At 36.2% G+C, this 14578-nt stretch overlaps 1 protein-coding gene across 1 annotated transcript; it reads right to left on the bottom strand.

Moving 5' to 3' along the window:
- Nucleotides 1-10359: 10359 nt before the first annotated feature.
- On the bottom strand, nucleotides 10360-13861 carry LOC114285184 (uncharacterized). The gene is made up of 3 exons (XM_082876217.1): nucleotides 12126-13861; nucleotides 11512-11692; nucleotides 10360-11106 (listed from the first exon to the last, which is right to left on the bottom strand). Exons 1-3 carry the CDS (start codon nucleotides 13859-13861, stop codon nucleotides 10360-10362), a joined length of 2664 nt encoding a protein of 887 aa, XP_082732343.1.
- Between the last annotated feature and the right edge of the window lie 717 nt (nucleotides 13862-14578).

The following is a 14578-nucleotide window of genomic DNA, read 5'->3' as shown; positions in this document are numbered from 1 at the left end:
GTTCAACAAGCTTGAGAACTGAAATTCTATAAGAAGGCGGCCTCCCCTCCCTTTCTAGAGGTTTTGAAATCTGGAGATACAAGTTCTATATCTATCTCTCTCCATATTTTACCTCTCTCTCTTGTTTTACCCTTGTTTGTGCTCAAAAGTGTAGAATCTTCATACTATTGCACACAAACACCTAGTAGAACACCATCCTTTGGTTGCTAAGGTCCTTAGGAGTTGGTTTTAGTATTCTTGGACTGGTTTTGGTCAGAGAAAAGCTGCTGGAGTTGTGTTCTTGAAGGTGTTCTTCAAGGGTGAGTCAACTACCTTTTAATCCCCCATTTTGGCTTAAGCTTTTAGACCCACTTGCATATTGTTTTAAGCTTAACTCTAAACTGTAAAAAGTTCTGATTTTTCATGCTTGTGATGTTTGTTTAAGGTCACTTTTGTGTTGGGGGTAGTTTACCCCCTCTTAGGCCTTGTTTGACCTTGTTTTGTGCCTTTCTTTTTGAGCTTTGGAACCACCATTGCATGACCTTTCTACCACTAAAATCCAGAAGATTTTCAGTGGTGGAAAGGTGGTTTTAGAGTCTTGAATAGGAGAGGGACACCCCCCTCTCCTTGTGTCTTGCACACTAGTATAAAGGGCTCATAATGGTAGCATGTTTTCTTAGCATGTTTTGGCCCCATTTTAGCAAGTATTTGTTGTTATTTTAGCATGCTATACCTCTGTCTAAGGTTGGTTTAATAGCTTCTTGCATGCACCACGCACTTGTCTTGCAATCCTCTCATTTGCCTTAACATGCATCATGCATTTGGACCATCATTCTTGCATATTTTGGCTCAACTCAAAGAAGCTTTTAGTCATGTTTTACCATGCTTGAGCTCTGTTTCTTGTTGTTTTAGTCATGCATGCACTGTTTTGTATAGCCTTGGTTCAATCTAGCTTGTTGGCTTTGAGTGTCCAAGTCATTAGCATGCATTGCTTAGACCATTTTCATGATTTGGCATCATTCCATATGTGATTTTAGTCCATGCAGTGTAGTCATACACTTGCATTTGTCACCCTTTTGATGCTTTGAAGAGTTGGTGTTTTATGCCTCATGAATGGATCCTTGTACATGCCTCCATACTTAGGCCTTTGGGATGCCATCTCAGTGGGTTTTGGGGCTTATTTTGACATGCCATAACTCTATTTTTCATTGGTTAAGTCATGCCATGTTTGGTCTTAATAGGTGTAGTGTAATACCCCATATTGGCCTTGTATGTATCATGCCTAATGCCCTTCATGTTGGCTTGTTTTGGCTTTGCTCCATGCTTGTTTTAGACTCATTTTGGCATGATCTAGGACTGTTTTGGGTTGTACTTGCCATTTGCTTCATGTTTTGCATAGCCTTAGTGCAAGTCCCTTTTCCTAGCTTCAAGTTTTGAGCCTCTTACATGCCATACTTGTGTAGTTTGGATGGTTTGGCCCCATTCCATGAATGATTTCAGAGCTTATGATGCTTGTGACATGTCCACACTTTTCACTCTTTAAGTGCTCTTAAGAGTTTGTATCTTCATGCCTTGTTTGTGAACCGAAGTGTATGCATGTTTGTATGTGCTTTTGTCTTCATTTTCATTGCATTTTGGCCACTGATTTGGGCATGGCTGAGGCCTACCCATTTTGGTTTAAGTCCATCTTTGCATGTTGTTGCATGGTTATCCGTCTTGCGTGTTGTTGCATACTTGTTAGTTTGCATGTTATCTCATGCTTGTTGTGGATACATTGCATTTTGCATGCTTGGTACATTGCATGTTTGCATGTTTAGGTTGCATTGCATTTGGTATGCTTGTTACCTTAGCCTTATGTGGATGCTTGAGTCATATTGCATTTGGCATGCTTAAGTTGCATTGCGTAGCTTCTCCATGTTGTATACATTGCATTGTGTTTGGTTTGGGGTGTCAAACCAAACACGAGGAATGAGGGACGTTTCATACTTGAAGTGATGAAACGTGCCTCAATCCTCGATTGCCGACATTCTTGATCCAGCATGATAGAGTTCAAGGCATTTGTGTGTTTTTGTGCATTTCATTCACATTGAATTGTGCAATTCGGTCTCTTTGGCCATCATGCATCGAAATGCGTGATTGATGGCTCGAGGGTCGAACACTACACTCTGTTGAGTTCCAAACATGATAAGGGGTGTAGTTGCACAACATTTTCTTACAAATGTATTGCCATGCCCTTGTTTGTCCTCTGTTGCAGCAAAAGGAGCAGTCTGCAAGAAGAGATGGCCGATCGGCTATCTGCAGTGCTGATCGGCTAACAATTTTTGGCCGATATCATAAAATTTGGCTGATGGCCATTGTTCTCTGGCCGGTGGCCATATCTTTTGGCCGATGGCCTTTCAGCATGACCATGAGGTGGTTCAGAAGCATTACAGAGATTCTCACAATTTTCAGAGGTGCAGAACAGTGCAAACAGAGGCAACATGAGGCATGGCAACATGAGGCATGGCAACGGATTTCTGAGCGAAGCCGACCGAGCATGCATTTGCCCCTCTTCTCGAGGCCGCTTTAACTGTTTTGTAGCTTAATTAATTTGTTTAATTTGTTAAGAGTTTTGTAATAATTAATTAGTTAGGGTAGTTAATTAATTAGTTAATTTATATTATTTATTCGGACCCTCCGTGGAGAGGGCGAATTTTGTAATAAGTGTGCGTGAGTGTGTGAATGTTTTCCAACCCCACATCTTTCTCCCTTTTACTTAACCGCTTACGATGGTTAGTTCTAGGTCACATTTCAATTAGCATTCCTATGCTTGCATGTTTGCATCCATTCATCAGTCTTGCATACACCGGGCTCGGCGCATAATACTAACTGCATTGTATTTCAATTTCCAACTTGAATACATGTATCAATTGTTGCATCTCATATGCCATCTTAGAATATCCGAGCCTATTTCTAGTTGCATTTTGTATGTGTTGCATTGGCCACCTTAACATAGCTAGGATCATGTATTGATTACTAACTAGCTATTGTTTTGGCTTGAAGTACTAGGTAAGCTTTTATGCTTTAGCATCCTTGCATGAGTGTGAGTATTGCCATGATAGCATGCTTGTCATGAGGCTAACTGCTTAAATGATATAACTGACTGAATGCCTGTGGGTAAAGGTTGGATTACTTGAATTGGAACAATTCATCAAAATACGAGTTTCAAGCCCACTTGAGAGTGGCAAAACCATGTTTTCTAAGCCCACTTGGGGGTGACAAAATCCACGTCTTAGCCTACTTGCGAGTAGCACCTTCAAACCATTTTCAAACAAACATGAGATGTTTTGTTCCAACTTAGGCGATCTAGTCTGTACTTGTGCGTTGTGCGCATCACATAGTAAAGCTAGCTATAACCAGAATAAGAAAGCATGTGTTTTCAAAAATAAGATATCATGTTAGTAAAGGCCGATCTTTGATCGGGCGAGCGGGGGTACTCATTGCATGACCTTCCCCTCTCGTACCCAAGTTCCCGAGCCGAGGCAACTTTGGTGATGACGAATACGTGGCCTTAGGCAACGAGTCAGGGTTTCCTAAATTTCTCCAAAAATAAAATATTTAGGTGGCGACTCTGTATCTGGCAAAGCAGTCCATGTTTGGCACTTCTTTACAAAAATTAGTTTTTCAAAACGATTTGTCGTATTTGGACTCTTTGGTGATTTATCAGTTTTGCATTGCACTTTGCAGGATTAGATTCAGAACTGTGACTTTGAGTCCGAACTGTAGTAAGCCAAAGAACAAAAAGGATTTCGCACCATTCCACGCGCGGAGCTCGTGACGTTCGAGCACGTCTACCCTTTCTCTGTAGTGGCTCCCTCCAATGCCATATTGCTATCCTTGCAAGGTTTCCATTTTTGTCTATCAAGGGGAAGTGCAATGATGCATAAGAGGTGTGGCCATGCAACGCACTTGTAGGCATACGTGCAACCAAGGGTCTAGGTGTCAATTTTGCAAGTTAGATGAGGTTTTGCATGGCTTTTGCGTGCTTATGGCCCAAGTAAGCTCAAATTTCCTTTCAATTAATGTTTTCGATAAAACTGATCAATGATTTTGGAAAATATCATCAATCTAAGTGCAATTAGGCTTCCTATATCTCTCGAGGTCGAAAAATTGGTTTTGGATGAAAAACAGGTTCAGGGGTATTTTGGTATTTTTTGAAAAAAGTCATTTTTTAGCACAAAGCAAGGGTGTAATAGTAACTTTAAACAATTTTCAATATTCCAAGGGTGGAGATATTAGCATTTCATCATTGGGAGGCCTACAAGCACTCAAAGTTTTAGGGTCGGTCAAAATGAGATGTATATACTATGAAGAACAAGGAAACTTACTTGGATTATATCGTCAAGTGTAAAACATGCATGTCATGAATTAAATAATGTATAATGATCGTAAAAATGCTACTAATCAAGAAATCATTAACCTAAGCCCAATTTAATGGCTACTGACATGATTCAATGCAAACAAAGCAACTAACACAAACAAATCTAAACATACTAAACATTATATGATGACTAAACAAGGTTATATGTATGATGATATCAAGACCTAAACATGCAACAAGTATACAACTAATTACAGCATGCAAAAAAATACAAAAAAAATACAAAAAAAATACAAAAAAAAAAAAAAACAATCAAACAAAAAAAACAAAAACATGCAAGATGGCTAACCTAGATAATGATTCATGTTTACTAAAACCCTAACCATTATCAAACAATGAAAACGTGCTTAAATAATATTTAAAAAAAAAACATACCACTTACTTGTTGGTTTGAATATCAAACTAAAAAGCAACCGAAAAGGCAAGAAAAGAAGAGATTTCCTTGCTTGCAAGCTTCCTTTAGGCTTGGTTTTGATTTGATCAACTTTTCTTCAAACCCTAGATCTACTTTTGGTTATAGAGTTGCTGTATTAAGGTTGGATTTTAGGATTTGAGGGTGGGGGGGGTCAAGTTTGCAACTCTAACTCACTCTAAACACTTCAAAAATTGCCTAAAAGCTTGGTCCCCCAAAGAGGGGGGGCCAGGGGTCCTACTTATAGTCTTAGGGGAGGCCTAGGGAACACTATAGAGGTAGCTAGGGTTGCCTCATCGCTAAGTCATTGGGCCTCCCGTCCAATTCGCACCAATAGTCCAGCGTTGAAACAAAATTTGACGTCGCAGGATTGTGTGACTGCACAAGCCATGTGTGGGCACACAGACCATGTGTGGCTGAGCAATCTATGTGTGGCAACACATTCCTTCTAGGCATGTGTGTCATACATGTTTGCACAAGTACGTGGTTTTGGGTCTTTGGACCCTCCCATGACCTAAGTAGGTCCGTTTGACTCCCAATTGATGTTTATATATAAAATAGGTCAAAGGTTTTGAAATCATTCATCAATCCAAGCTCAATTGGACTTTTATCCTCTAAGTGGGACCAAAAAGTTAGGTTTTGATTAAAATGGGTTAAGGGGTAAAATGGTCATTTTTACAAAAAGACGATTTTGGCTAAAACGGGGTTATACAGCAGCTCATAACAACCTTAAGCATCTTTAGGGATGAAGTAATTACCATTTCATCATCGAGAAGCTTATAAACGTCCAAAGTCTTAGGGTTAGTCAAAAATGGGATGTCTACAACTAAACTTACTTTTCATAGGAGTAAATTACTATAACTCTTATAATTCTAGAACTCGGTTAAAGCTTCAAAGTTTCCCTTACTAAAGGCAAGATTGTAATTGCATTTTTTGATTAATCAACTGCATTTCTTCCCAGTCTCTCCCTCCCATTTTGTTTCGAAGTCAAGTTAAATTGCATTGGTTCTTACTTTAGCACACTACAATAAAGTCCTCTTTATTGAGGCTAAAATAATCTCATCACAATAGTTTAATAAATTGGCTTATTAATATCTGTAAGGACTTTTCAGATCTTTACTGGCATGCTACAATTATGTTTCTATCCTTTGAAGTGTCAAAATAGCCAACATATATTTTTTTGCACGCCCAGTGGGACGTCAAGTGTAAGAAATGAAAAATGAATTGGATTTGTCCATTCCAAATAGCTTAGATGAAATCTTTTGGCATAAAAAAAAAAAAAAAAAGATCTTCTGGAAGAGATCCATTTTCTTGATGAAACAAACTTTCATCCATTACAATATTATTGGTGGAAGAAAAAAGATACTATTTAATTAGAGAAACTCTGTAACTTGATATGGAAATTCACCAATGGAGAAACGAGTTTGTAACTCTCACTACCAAAGACTTTAACCGAGTCTTTAATGGCTAGAATTGGTGAGCGTTCTCAGATTTTTTTCCAAGTCATTAACAATTGAAATTGGAAAAGAGTTGACTTGATCAATGGCTTGGGTGGTCAAAAAAACTCATTTGTAAAACCAACTTATGGAAGTTACATGGCTAAATAGCATGTTGTTGAGCCAAATACAGTTAAAAATGATGTTTCATATAAGGCTTGAAGGGTTGAAAAACCCATTCCTAGATAGTTAGACCATGGAAACAACATATCTACGGTGGATTTTCATAAGCCATTATTGGCTAAAATAGAAAAATCAACCTATTAGGCCAAAAAAATGATGAAAATCAAGTGACCAAAGAACATGTTCTTAAGCCAAACATGGCTGAGAATGATGAACAACATAATGTTCATGAATTTGAATTTTTGGAGATTGTTCAAAATGTCAAGTTGTTTGAATTTTTAAGGCCATCTTGTACCATGATTGTTGGTGTTCAAAATCCTTTTTGGATTTGTAGTTCACATCAAAATTTAATTTTGATGAAATGGTTAACAAAAAATGAAATTTCAAAAAATATATTCGCTAAAATTTTCTAGAATGGAAAGCATGAAAAATGGCCAATCAAATAACAAAATTATGGCTATCTTCATGGTAACATGTTGTATGGTTGTTTTTGAGATTGGCCAAGGAAATTCAATGATTCAATACCTTCGAAACTTGATTGTACACCTTTGAAGCTTGATAATACACCTTCAAAACCTGGTTGCACATCTTCGAATTGGAGTTGTTTCCTTAGTGAAATATAGGATCCAATTCATTTACCAAATATTATTTTTTAAGTTTGGTGTGGGTTGTATATGGACTATATATATATATATATATTCTATATATGAGGTGACCTTTGGAAACCCAATATATCATTTAATTAGCTTGATAGCAGTTAACATAATTTGGAAAACCAGCTTACCAAATTTCAAGTAATAGAATTATTCTCATTGATTTTGTTGGAGGCATTAGCAACACTTGAAAGACTAAGAGCTCATCAATACCATGGCTCTATGTTTTCATTACATGGAGTGTGTACTCATGTACACTTGGAGTGGATACGTGTCTCTTTGTTCTACTAGTACTAGTAGCCTCGAAGAGATCTTTTATTTATTTACTACCAATTTCAAGGGATTGATTTGGTGCATCTCTACTGTGTTAAAGGTGTTTTACGGTTACTTTGAAGGTTCCTAGCACCATCAACATGGTCCATTATTTACTTCAAAGGTTCCTAACACCATTAGCATGGTCCATTATTTTGGTATCTTCTTCAATTCTACTTCGAAGGCTTCTTTCTCTGTCATTTGGTGAGATCCATTTCTCTTGTTATTATTGAAACTTACCCAAAGCCATTTACGAGACTTTTGTGCCTCGATTTATAATCTATTTGTAGAACTATTTAGTGATAATGGAATTGGACTTTGGTTTAGTGAATGTATTCATTTGACGGAACCACATAAACCACTGCAAGAAATAACACTTTTAGTGACCACAAAAGTGGTCGCAGAAAGCTCATATCTAGTCGTTGATTATTTGTAGCAACCAAAAAAAGTTGGTCACAATGTAGTAGCTAAAAACCGATCACAGAAGGTTTTTGGTGACCAAAACTAAAGTTGGTTACAAAAATTAGGCATTTATGACCATAAATGTTGGTCGTGGAAAGTAATTCAATTTCTCGAAAGTAGTTTATTTTGCGACGAAAAATCTAGTCGCTAAAGGTAACAATTGTGACCATCGATGTTAGTCACTGAAATGTGGTTTTTGGTGACCAAAACAAAAGTTGGTTGCGGAAAGTAGGAATTTGTGACCATATATGTTGGCTGCGGAAAGTATTTCAATTTCTCGAAAGTAGTTCATTTTGCGACGAAAAATCTAGTAGCTGAAAGGTAACAATTGCGACCACCGATGGTAGTCACTGAAATGTGGTTTTTGGTGACCAAAACTATCTTAGTCGTGAAAAGTCTAACACAACTACAAGCTTGTCAAGGACCTATTGCGACTAAAATTTTATTGGTTGCAAAAAAGCTTTCAATTTTAAACAACATTTTTGTCAATGTAATGTTATTTTTTTTTTTTTTTTGTAATACTTGTAATACATTTACATTTAATGCATAATTCATGTCCATCCACTTAATTTCAACATATCAATCCATCAACAATCCAATCTACAATAAAAAAAAAGGAAGTCAAAATAATAATTAATCCATCTAATTACTACCACATGTCAACATGAACACATTAATTTTTGACAAAATAACCATCTATCCATCATTTAGTTTACAAAATTACCATCCATCCATCGATTTACTTTACAAAATAACCATCCATTCATCCATTTAGTTTATAATGAATATTCACCAAATCAAAAACATATATGAGAAAATTATCAAAGATTTCAAAAACCATTCATATCCAAGTGTGTGTCATATTTGTCTAATGCGAAATATATCAAAAAGTCCACATATAAGCATAACTTAGAATTCATGCACCAGCAAACTGATCATGTCCATAAACATGCATGACTACACCTCTAGCTACCTGCAAGTTAAAAAAAATAAATAAATAAAAAATGAAGAAAGCGTTGTTAATAATAATATTTTTGCTTACACTTCTATTTAATTTTGTAAAATTATGTGGATCTAATTCCACTCCCAAACTAGCAATCACACAGAGCCTTTTGAACGTCATGATCACAGCTTAACATATTGTATTAAGATGATGATTTTAACATATTCAATTTCACTTAACATATATTAAGTTTCCTTACCATGATACAAATTCATTAAAAATTTAAGGATTTGGATCCTGATTAGAAAATTAAAGATATCTTTAGTGGAACAAATATTAACAGTCAATTCAACAACATGCATAAAGGGAACAAGTGAAATTGGTTAGTTATAAAATAATACTATTTTAAAAGCACTAATATATGTAATAAAATTTAAAGTACTTACTCATCAAAAGAGTCATATCCACTATGATCACCCTTCATTTGTGTCATAAAGTGTTCGAACTGCTCAAAGCATCATTCATATGATTGAATTATCTCTTTCAGTGATGTTACCTCTTCAGCATGTGCTTGTGACCTAGCTGTAGACTTGAAAGCAGAAGACGGCTTTGGACCAACCCCGAAACCTTTCAAATACCTTGGCCCCTTCCTAAGGACTTGAACATAAAATTGCTTTTGTATCATTGGGGTTGCTCCAGGCTGTGAAGCTTCCTCACGAAGTTGGTCTATCTTCTCCTATCAATTTTTTTTTTTTTTTTTTTTATATTTTTAAAAAGGGTTAATTACATTTTACCCCTTGTAATTTTGTCAAAAAACACTTAAACTCCCTAAAGTTTAAAATTGTACACATAACCCTATTGCACTTTGGATTAAAATGCAAATCCTAACTCTCTTAAAGTCCTAACCAAGACAACAGGTTGAACTTTTGCAATTTTATTCATAATTCGAAGCTTCTTCATACTGCCTATATGTTATCCTGAACATGATTGTCTTGATACACAAAGTACATGTCCTATTCATAATCAATTTATGATTTATTATGTTATATTGGTGGATTGAGTGATGTGAGCCCATATATTAAGTGCATGTTATTGGAACAGTTTGTGTTGTCTTGGCAATTCATCACTGAACCTATTTTCTAGACAGGTTCATGTAAAGCTGTTGGGACTGGTTTGGTGGTTTGGAGGTGGCTGGAATGGGCTCCCTTCCATGGATAATGTCTCTCTTGTTCTTCAAAGGAATAGACTATTAACTTGGTGGTGGCTGCAACATGCGCCCTACCATGTTATTGGTTGGAAAGTCTGTGTAATCTTAATTATTATGTGTAGATCTCTATTTCTATATTGGTGGTTAATTTGGTCTCTAGTATAAATACCTACTTGTACGGGTTGTGTAGGGGGTTATATATGTAGTTTTAATTACTATGTGTATATATTTTTATACTTTAGGTGGGTAAAGTGCTTTTGCGTAAAACCAGGAGGAGTTAAAGTGTAATTAATCCAAGAAAACACAAAACAAGTAGTTAGGAATATGAACAACAAATATAGTGAAGGTATACTTACATATAACACCCCACAAAATCATTTTGATCATCATCATCATCACAGATAAAATCATCTTTGTTTGTAGCCTCTACGTATACACTTCTACCAGATTGCAGAACCACTTCACTGGGAATAATATCAGGTGCAATATCGGTCCTATATAAAGTGTTGCTAATGGAATCTATAATGGTGATTTGGACAATTACAGTGGTCTCATCCTGCTGGAACACATCATTCGGAATAGGCAATTCAGTATCATTGGGATCTACATCCTCAAGCTTCAGCACATTCCATATTCCTCGACATTGAAGTCGCTCTACGACTTTCCAATGTTCACCTAATTTGGTATCATTGACATAAAAAACTTGCTGCACTTGACTTGGCAAGACAAATGGGTTATTTTGATACCAACGACTTCTTACATTAATGGTTGTTAAATGTGTTTCAGTGCAAAATGTTCTGCAGCTACAACTATTAAACCATTTGCATTGAAACAACATAACTCGATGCCCGCACATGTATGCCATTTCCCAAACTTTAGTCAAGTGACCATAGAAATCAATTAACATACCCTGATGATCCCCTTGAATGGCCACATTGCTATTTTGACTTTTACGACAGTTGTCTCGATCTTTGGTATGGATTTGAATGCCATTACAAATACAGCCCGAATAAATATTCACTATTGGACTAGGACCATTAGCTAATGACCATAACTCATCAGTTGCTTCCGATGATCCTTCAGCTTGTAATTGATTTATCTACATGAACATGTGACTAGAATGTATGATGTTAATATCAATCTAGGAATAGTGAATTATGTTTATGATGTTTATTACATATTTATCTATATATCTTACCCCGCTCTTTGAACCACATAGGATATTCTTCTTGTTGCCATCTTGTAATATCATGTACATTTGCATTCTGTAATTGATTCTTGTGTTCTCTACTTCAAAAAAATGTGAATAATTAGTACTTAAGTACGACCATAATGAAAAAGTTATGCATATAGTAACTAAATTAGAACAATGTGAACATACTTTAGATATTTATCGATTTCAGGACTATTGTACAAGACAAACCATTGAGCCACTTTTATTTCATTTTCAGACACGTTGAGTGCCCTTTGAGTTAGCCCAAAGTATGAATTTTTGTAAAAAAACTGAATACCCCATGCCAACATCACCAACATCTTCATTTCTTTCCTCTTTGTTAAATACGGTTTCAATCCCACCAAGATACATAGAGCAAAAAGTGAGGCATTCTTTGACAATGTAAGCTCTTGCAATTGAACCTTCTGGGCCAGCTCGATTCGCTACATACCCTTTCAAAATCCTGAGTAATCTTCAACAAATAACATGAAATTACTATACAAACCACATATACGGTACTATAATATTAAAAAAATAATTTTACAATAAGCGTATAATAATACCTTTCGATAGGGTATATCTATCGATATTGCACTGGCCCTCCAAGAATGGCTTAATGAGGCAAGTGAATATCTAAGTGGACCATGACATCAAAGAATGCAGGTGGAAATTTTTTTTCTAACTTGCAAATATGAGTACTATGCTTTCTTGTAATTTCTCCAAATCATTCACCCTTACTGTTTTCGAACATAACTCTTGAAAGTAATTTCCCAACTCAAACAATGCAATAGAAATGTCCTTGTTAAGATACCCACGCATCCCAATAGAAAGAAGTCATTATACAAGGACATGACAATCATGACTTTTCAAATCGGATAAACTTGCCGCCCTTAGTGCTTACACACCTAGAGATGTTTGCTACATATCCATCAGGATACCTAATTGATTTTAAGAATGCACAAAAACCTTGTCTTTCCTTTAGGGACAATGTGTACAATGCAAGGGGCTTTTCAAAGGAGCCATCCGCGCGCCTCTTTAAGTGAAAATATTTTCTAATTTTCATATTCTCTAAATCCATGCGTTCTTGTTCCGTGTCCTTGTTCTTTCCATCAATGCTTAACAAAATCCCAATCAAATTTTCACCTATGTTCATCTCTATGTGCATGACATCGAGGTTATGTTGTACCTTGAGTGTCTTCCAGTAAGGCAATTCGAAAAACATGCTTTCCTTTGTCCAATTCAGTGCTGTATTTTTATTCCCTTTTCTTTTCTCGTTGCTTGGATGCTTTCCAAATGGTTTAAATGTTCCTAAATCCAGTTGATCTAATATTTGTTCACCTGACAACTCCAAAGGTCTTGCTCGATCATCTGCCTTACCATTAAAGATCTTACTTTTGTGCCAAGAATGGTCTTCAGGCAAGTATCGGTGGGCAAAAATGTACCCTATCTTACTTCTTAACCATTGTGATGATACATTCTCATTACAATTGGGGCAAGCCAAATATCCTTTTGTACTCCACCTTGACAAGTTGCCATAAGCTGGAAAGTCATTAATAGTCCACATAACAATTGCATGCATTCGAAAACTTGCCCTAGTTGAGGCATCATACATAACTACACCATCTTCCCACAACTCCTTCAATTCGTCAATTAATGGCCTCAAGTAAATATCAATATCTCTCCCTAGTGCTTGCAGTCCAGGAATAGGCAATGACATTATGGAAAATGGTTGTTTCATATACTTCCACGGTGGCAGGTTATAAGGCATAACTACCACTGGCCACATACTATATGAGTTGCTCATATTTCCAAATGGGTTAAAACCATCGGTGGCCAACCCTAGCCTCACATTACGTGGTTCTTGGGCAAACACAATATGTTGCCTGTCAAAGTCCTTCCATGCCTCACCATCGGCTGGATGCCTTAATATGCCATCGTCAACATGTTTTTCTTTGTGCCATCTCATATCTATAGTTGTTTTTCTCCACATATATAATCTTTGCAACCTTGGTGTCAACGGGAAATATCTCAAAATCTTATGAGGGATCATCTTACCTTTGCCATCATTCAGTTTGTATCTAGGCTCCTTATAAATCGGATAATTTTCTAAATTTGCATTTTCTTTCCAAAAAAGAGCACAATCATACTTACATGCATGAATAGGCACACATCCTAAACCCAAGTCATGCAAAAATTTCTTGGCTTCATAAAGGGTCCATGGAACCCTTTGATCACTTTCCAGTAAAACGTCTTTCAATACACCCAACAACATGTCAAAAGACTTATTGCTCCACTTGTTTAACACTTTCACATGAAGCATCTTAATGACAAACGATAACGAAGTAAACTTTTGACATCCAAAGTATAACGGACGCCGAGCATCCTCTGACAATTTATCAAAGCTCTGTGCATTCTCTCTTTGCTCATTATCATGCCACTCATCCTTTTCATCATCATCAAAAGTATTCGTCGTGCGACGGTCTTCTAACATAGCATACAATTCATCTTCAAGGTCAAGGCATTCATTGGTTGTCCCTTCATCAATAGCACCTTCAACCCCATTGTCATTATTCCACACACAAGGTTGATTGACAGGACCAGTTTCCCCATGGTGCACCCAAGTCTTGTATGAAAGCGACATCTCTTTTCGGATCAAATGATATTCCACATCCTTAATGGTATGATGTTCAAAATTTAGGCAATCCATACACAGACAACGAATTCTATTATCTAGGCCAACATTTGTCATTTCAAAATTGGAGAAATAACTTAACCCCTTCTCTGTACTCCGAACTCAATCTATTTCTAATGGACATCCAACTCTTGTCCATATTTGGTCACCTATAAAGTGAAGATTATGTTAGGTGAATAAACCAAGAACCAATTAACTAAATATGAATTTTATTCCTATTTGTGAGGCCAATTTTGTTATACAGAAAAAAAGTTATTTATAGGCTTTATGCAAGCATAAAATCTCATGGACACCTAGTAAAAGCAAGAAGATACAAGTAGATAGAGAAAATAGATAGATGACAATAACAGAGAAGGAAAAAAATTAGACAGAAATGAGTAGAGAAAACATAAATGAGAGAGAGAGAGAGAGAGAGAGAGAGAGAGAGAGAGTACAAGTTCTATGACTTAAACCTGAATTTTTTTCATCTTTTGAAGGCTAATTTTATTTTACTTTTTTGTTTTCAAAAGTTTTAAAAAATAGAAACAAAAATACCCTAATGTCATTCGTAAAGTCAAGCAAAGAAAAAATCAACTTTATTAAATTTATCAAAAAAATTACCAATTTAGGAGTAGAATTTAAGAACCAAAAGGAGAGAATTGTCAGCTGCAAAACAAATTTTTTTAT

The sequence above is a fragment of the Camellia sinensis genome, chromosome 6 (genome assembly GCF_055761805.1).
Source record: "Camellia sinensis isolate YWXY chromosome 6, ASM5576180v1, whole genome shotgun sequence".
NCBI classification, from domain to species: domain Eukaryota; kingdom Viridiplantae; phylum Streptophyta; class Magnoliopsida; order Ericales; family Theaceae; genus Camellia; species Camellia sinensis.
This window is presented reverse-complemented; position numbering and strand designations above follow the sequence as displayed.

Bases quoted from the DNA above. Each gene is read 5' to 3' on its own strand.
- LOC114285184 (XM_082876217.1), bottom strand. From the start codon at position 13,861: ATGTCGCTTTCATACAAGACTTGGGTGCACCATGGGGAAACTGGTCCT. The intron at 11,693-12,125 runs GTGTGTAAGCAC...TATTTGTTGAAG, and splicing joins TATGTAGCAAACATCTCTAG to ATTACTCAGGATTTTGAAAG. The intron at 11,107-11,511 runs GTTTTTTTACAA...ATGTTCATGTAG, and splicing joins ATGTTGGCATGGGGTATTCA to ATAAATCAATTACAAGCTGA.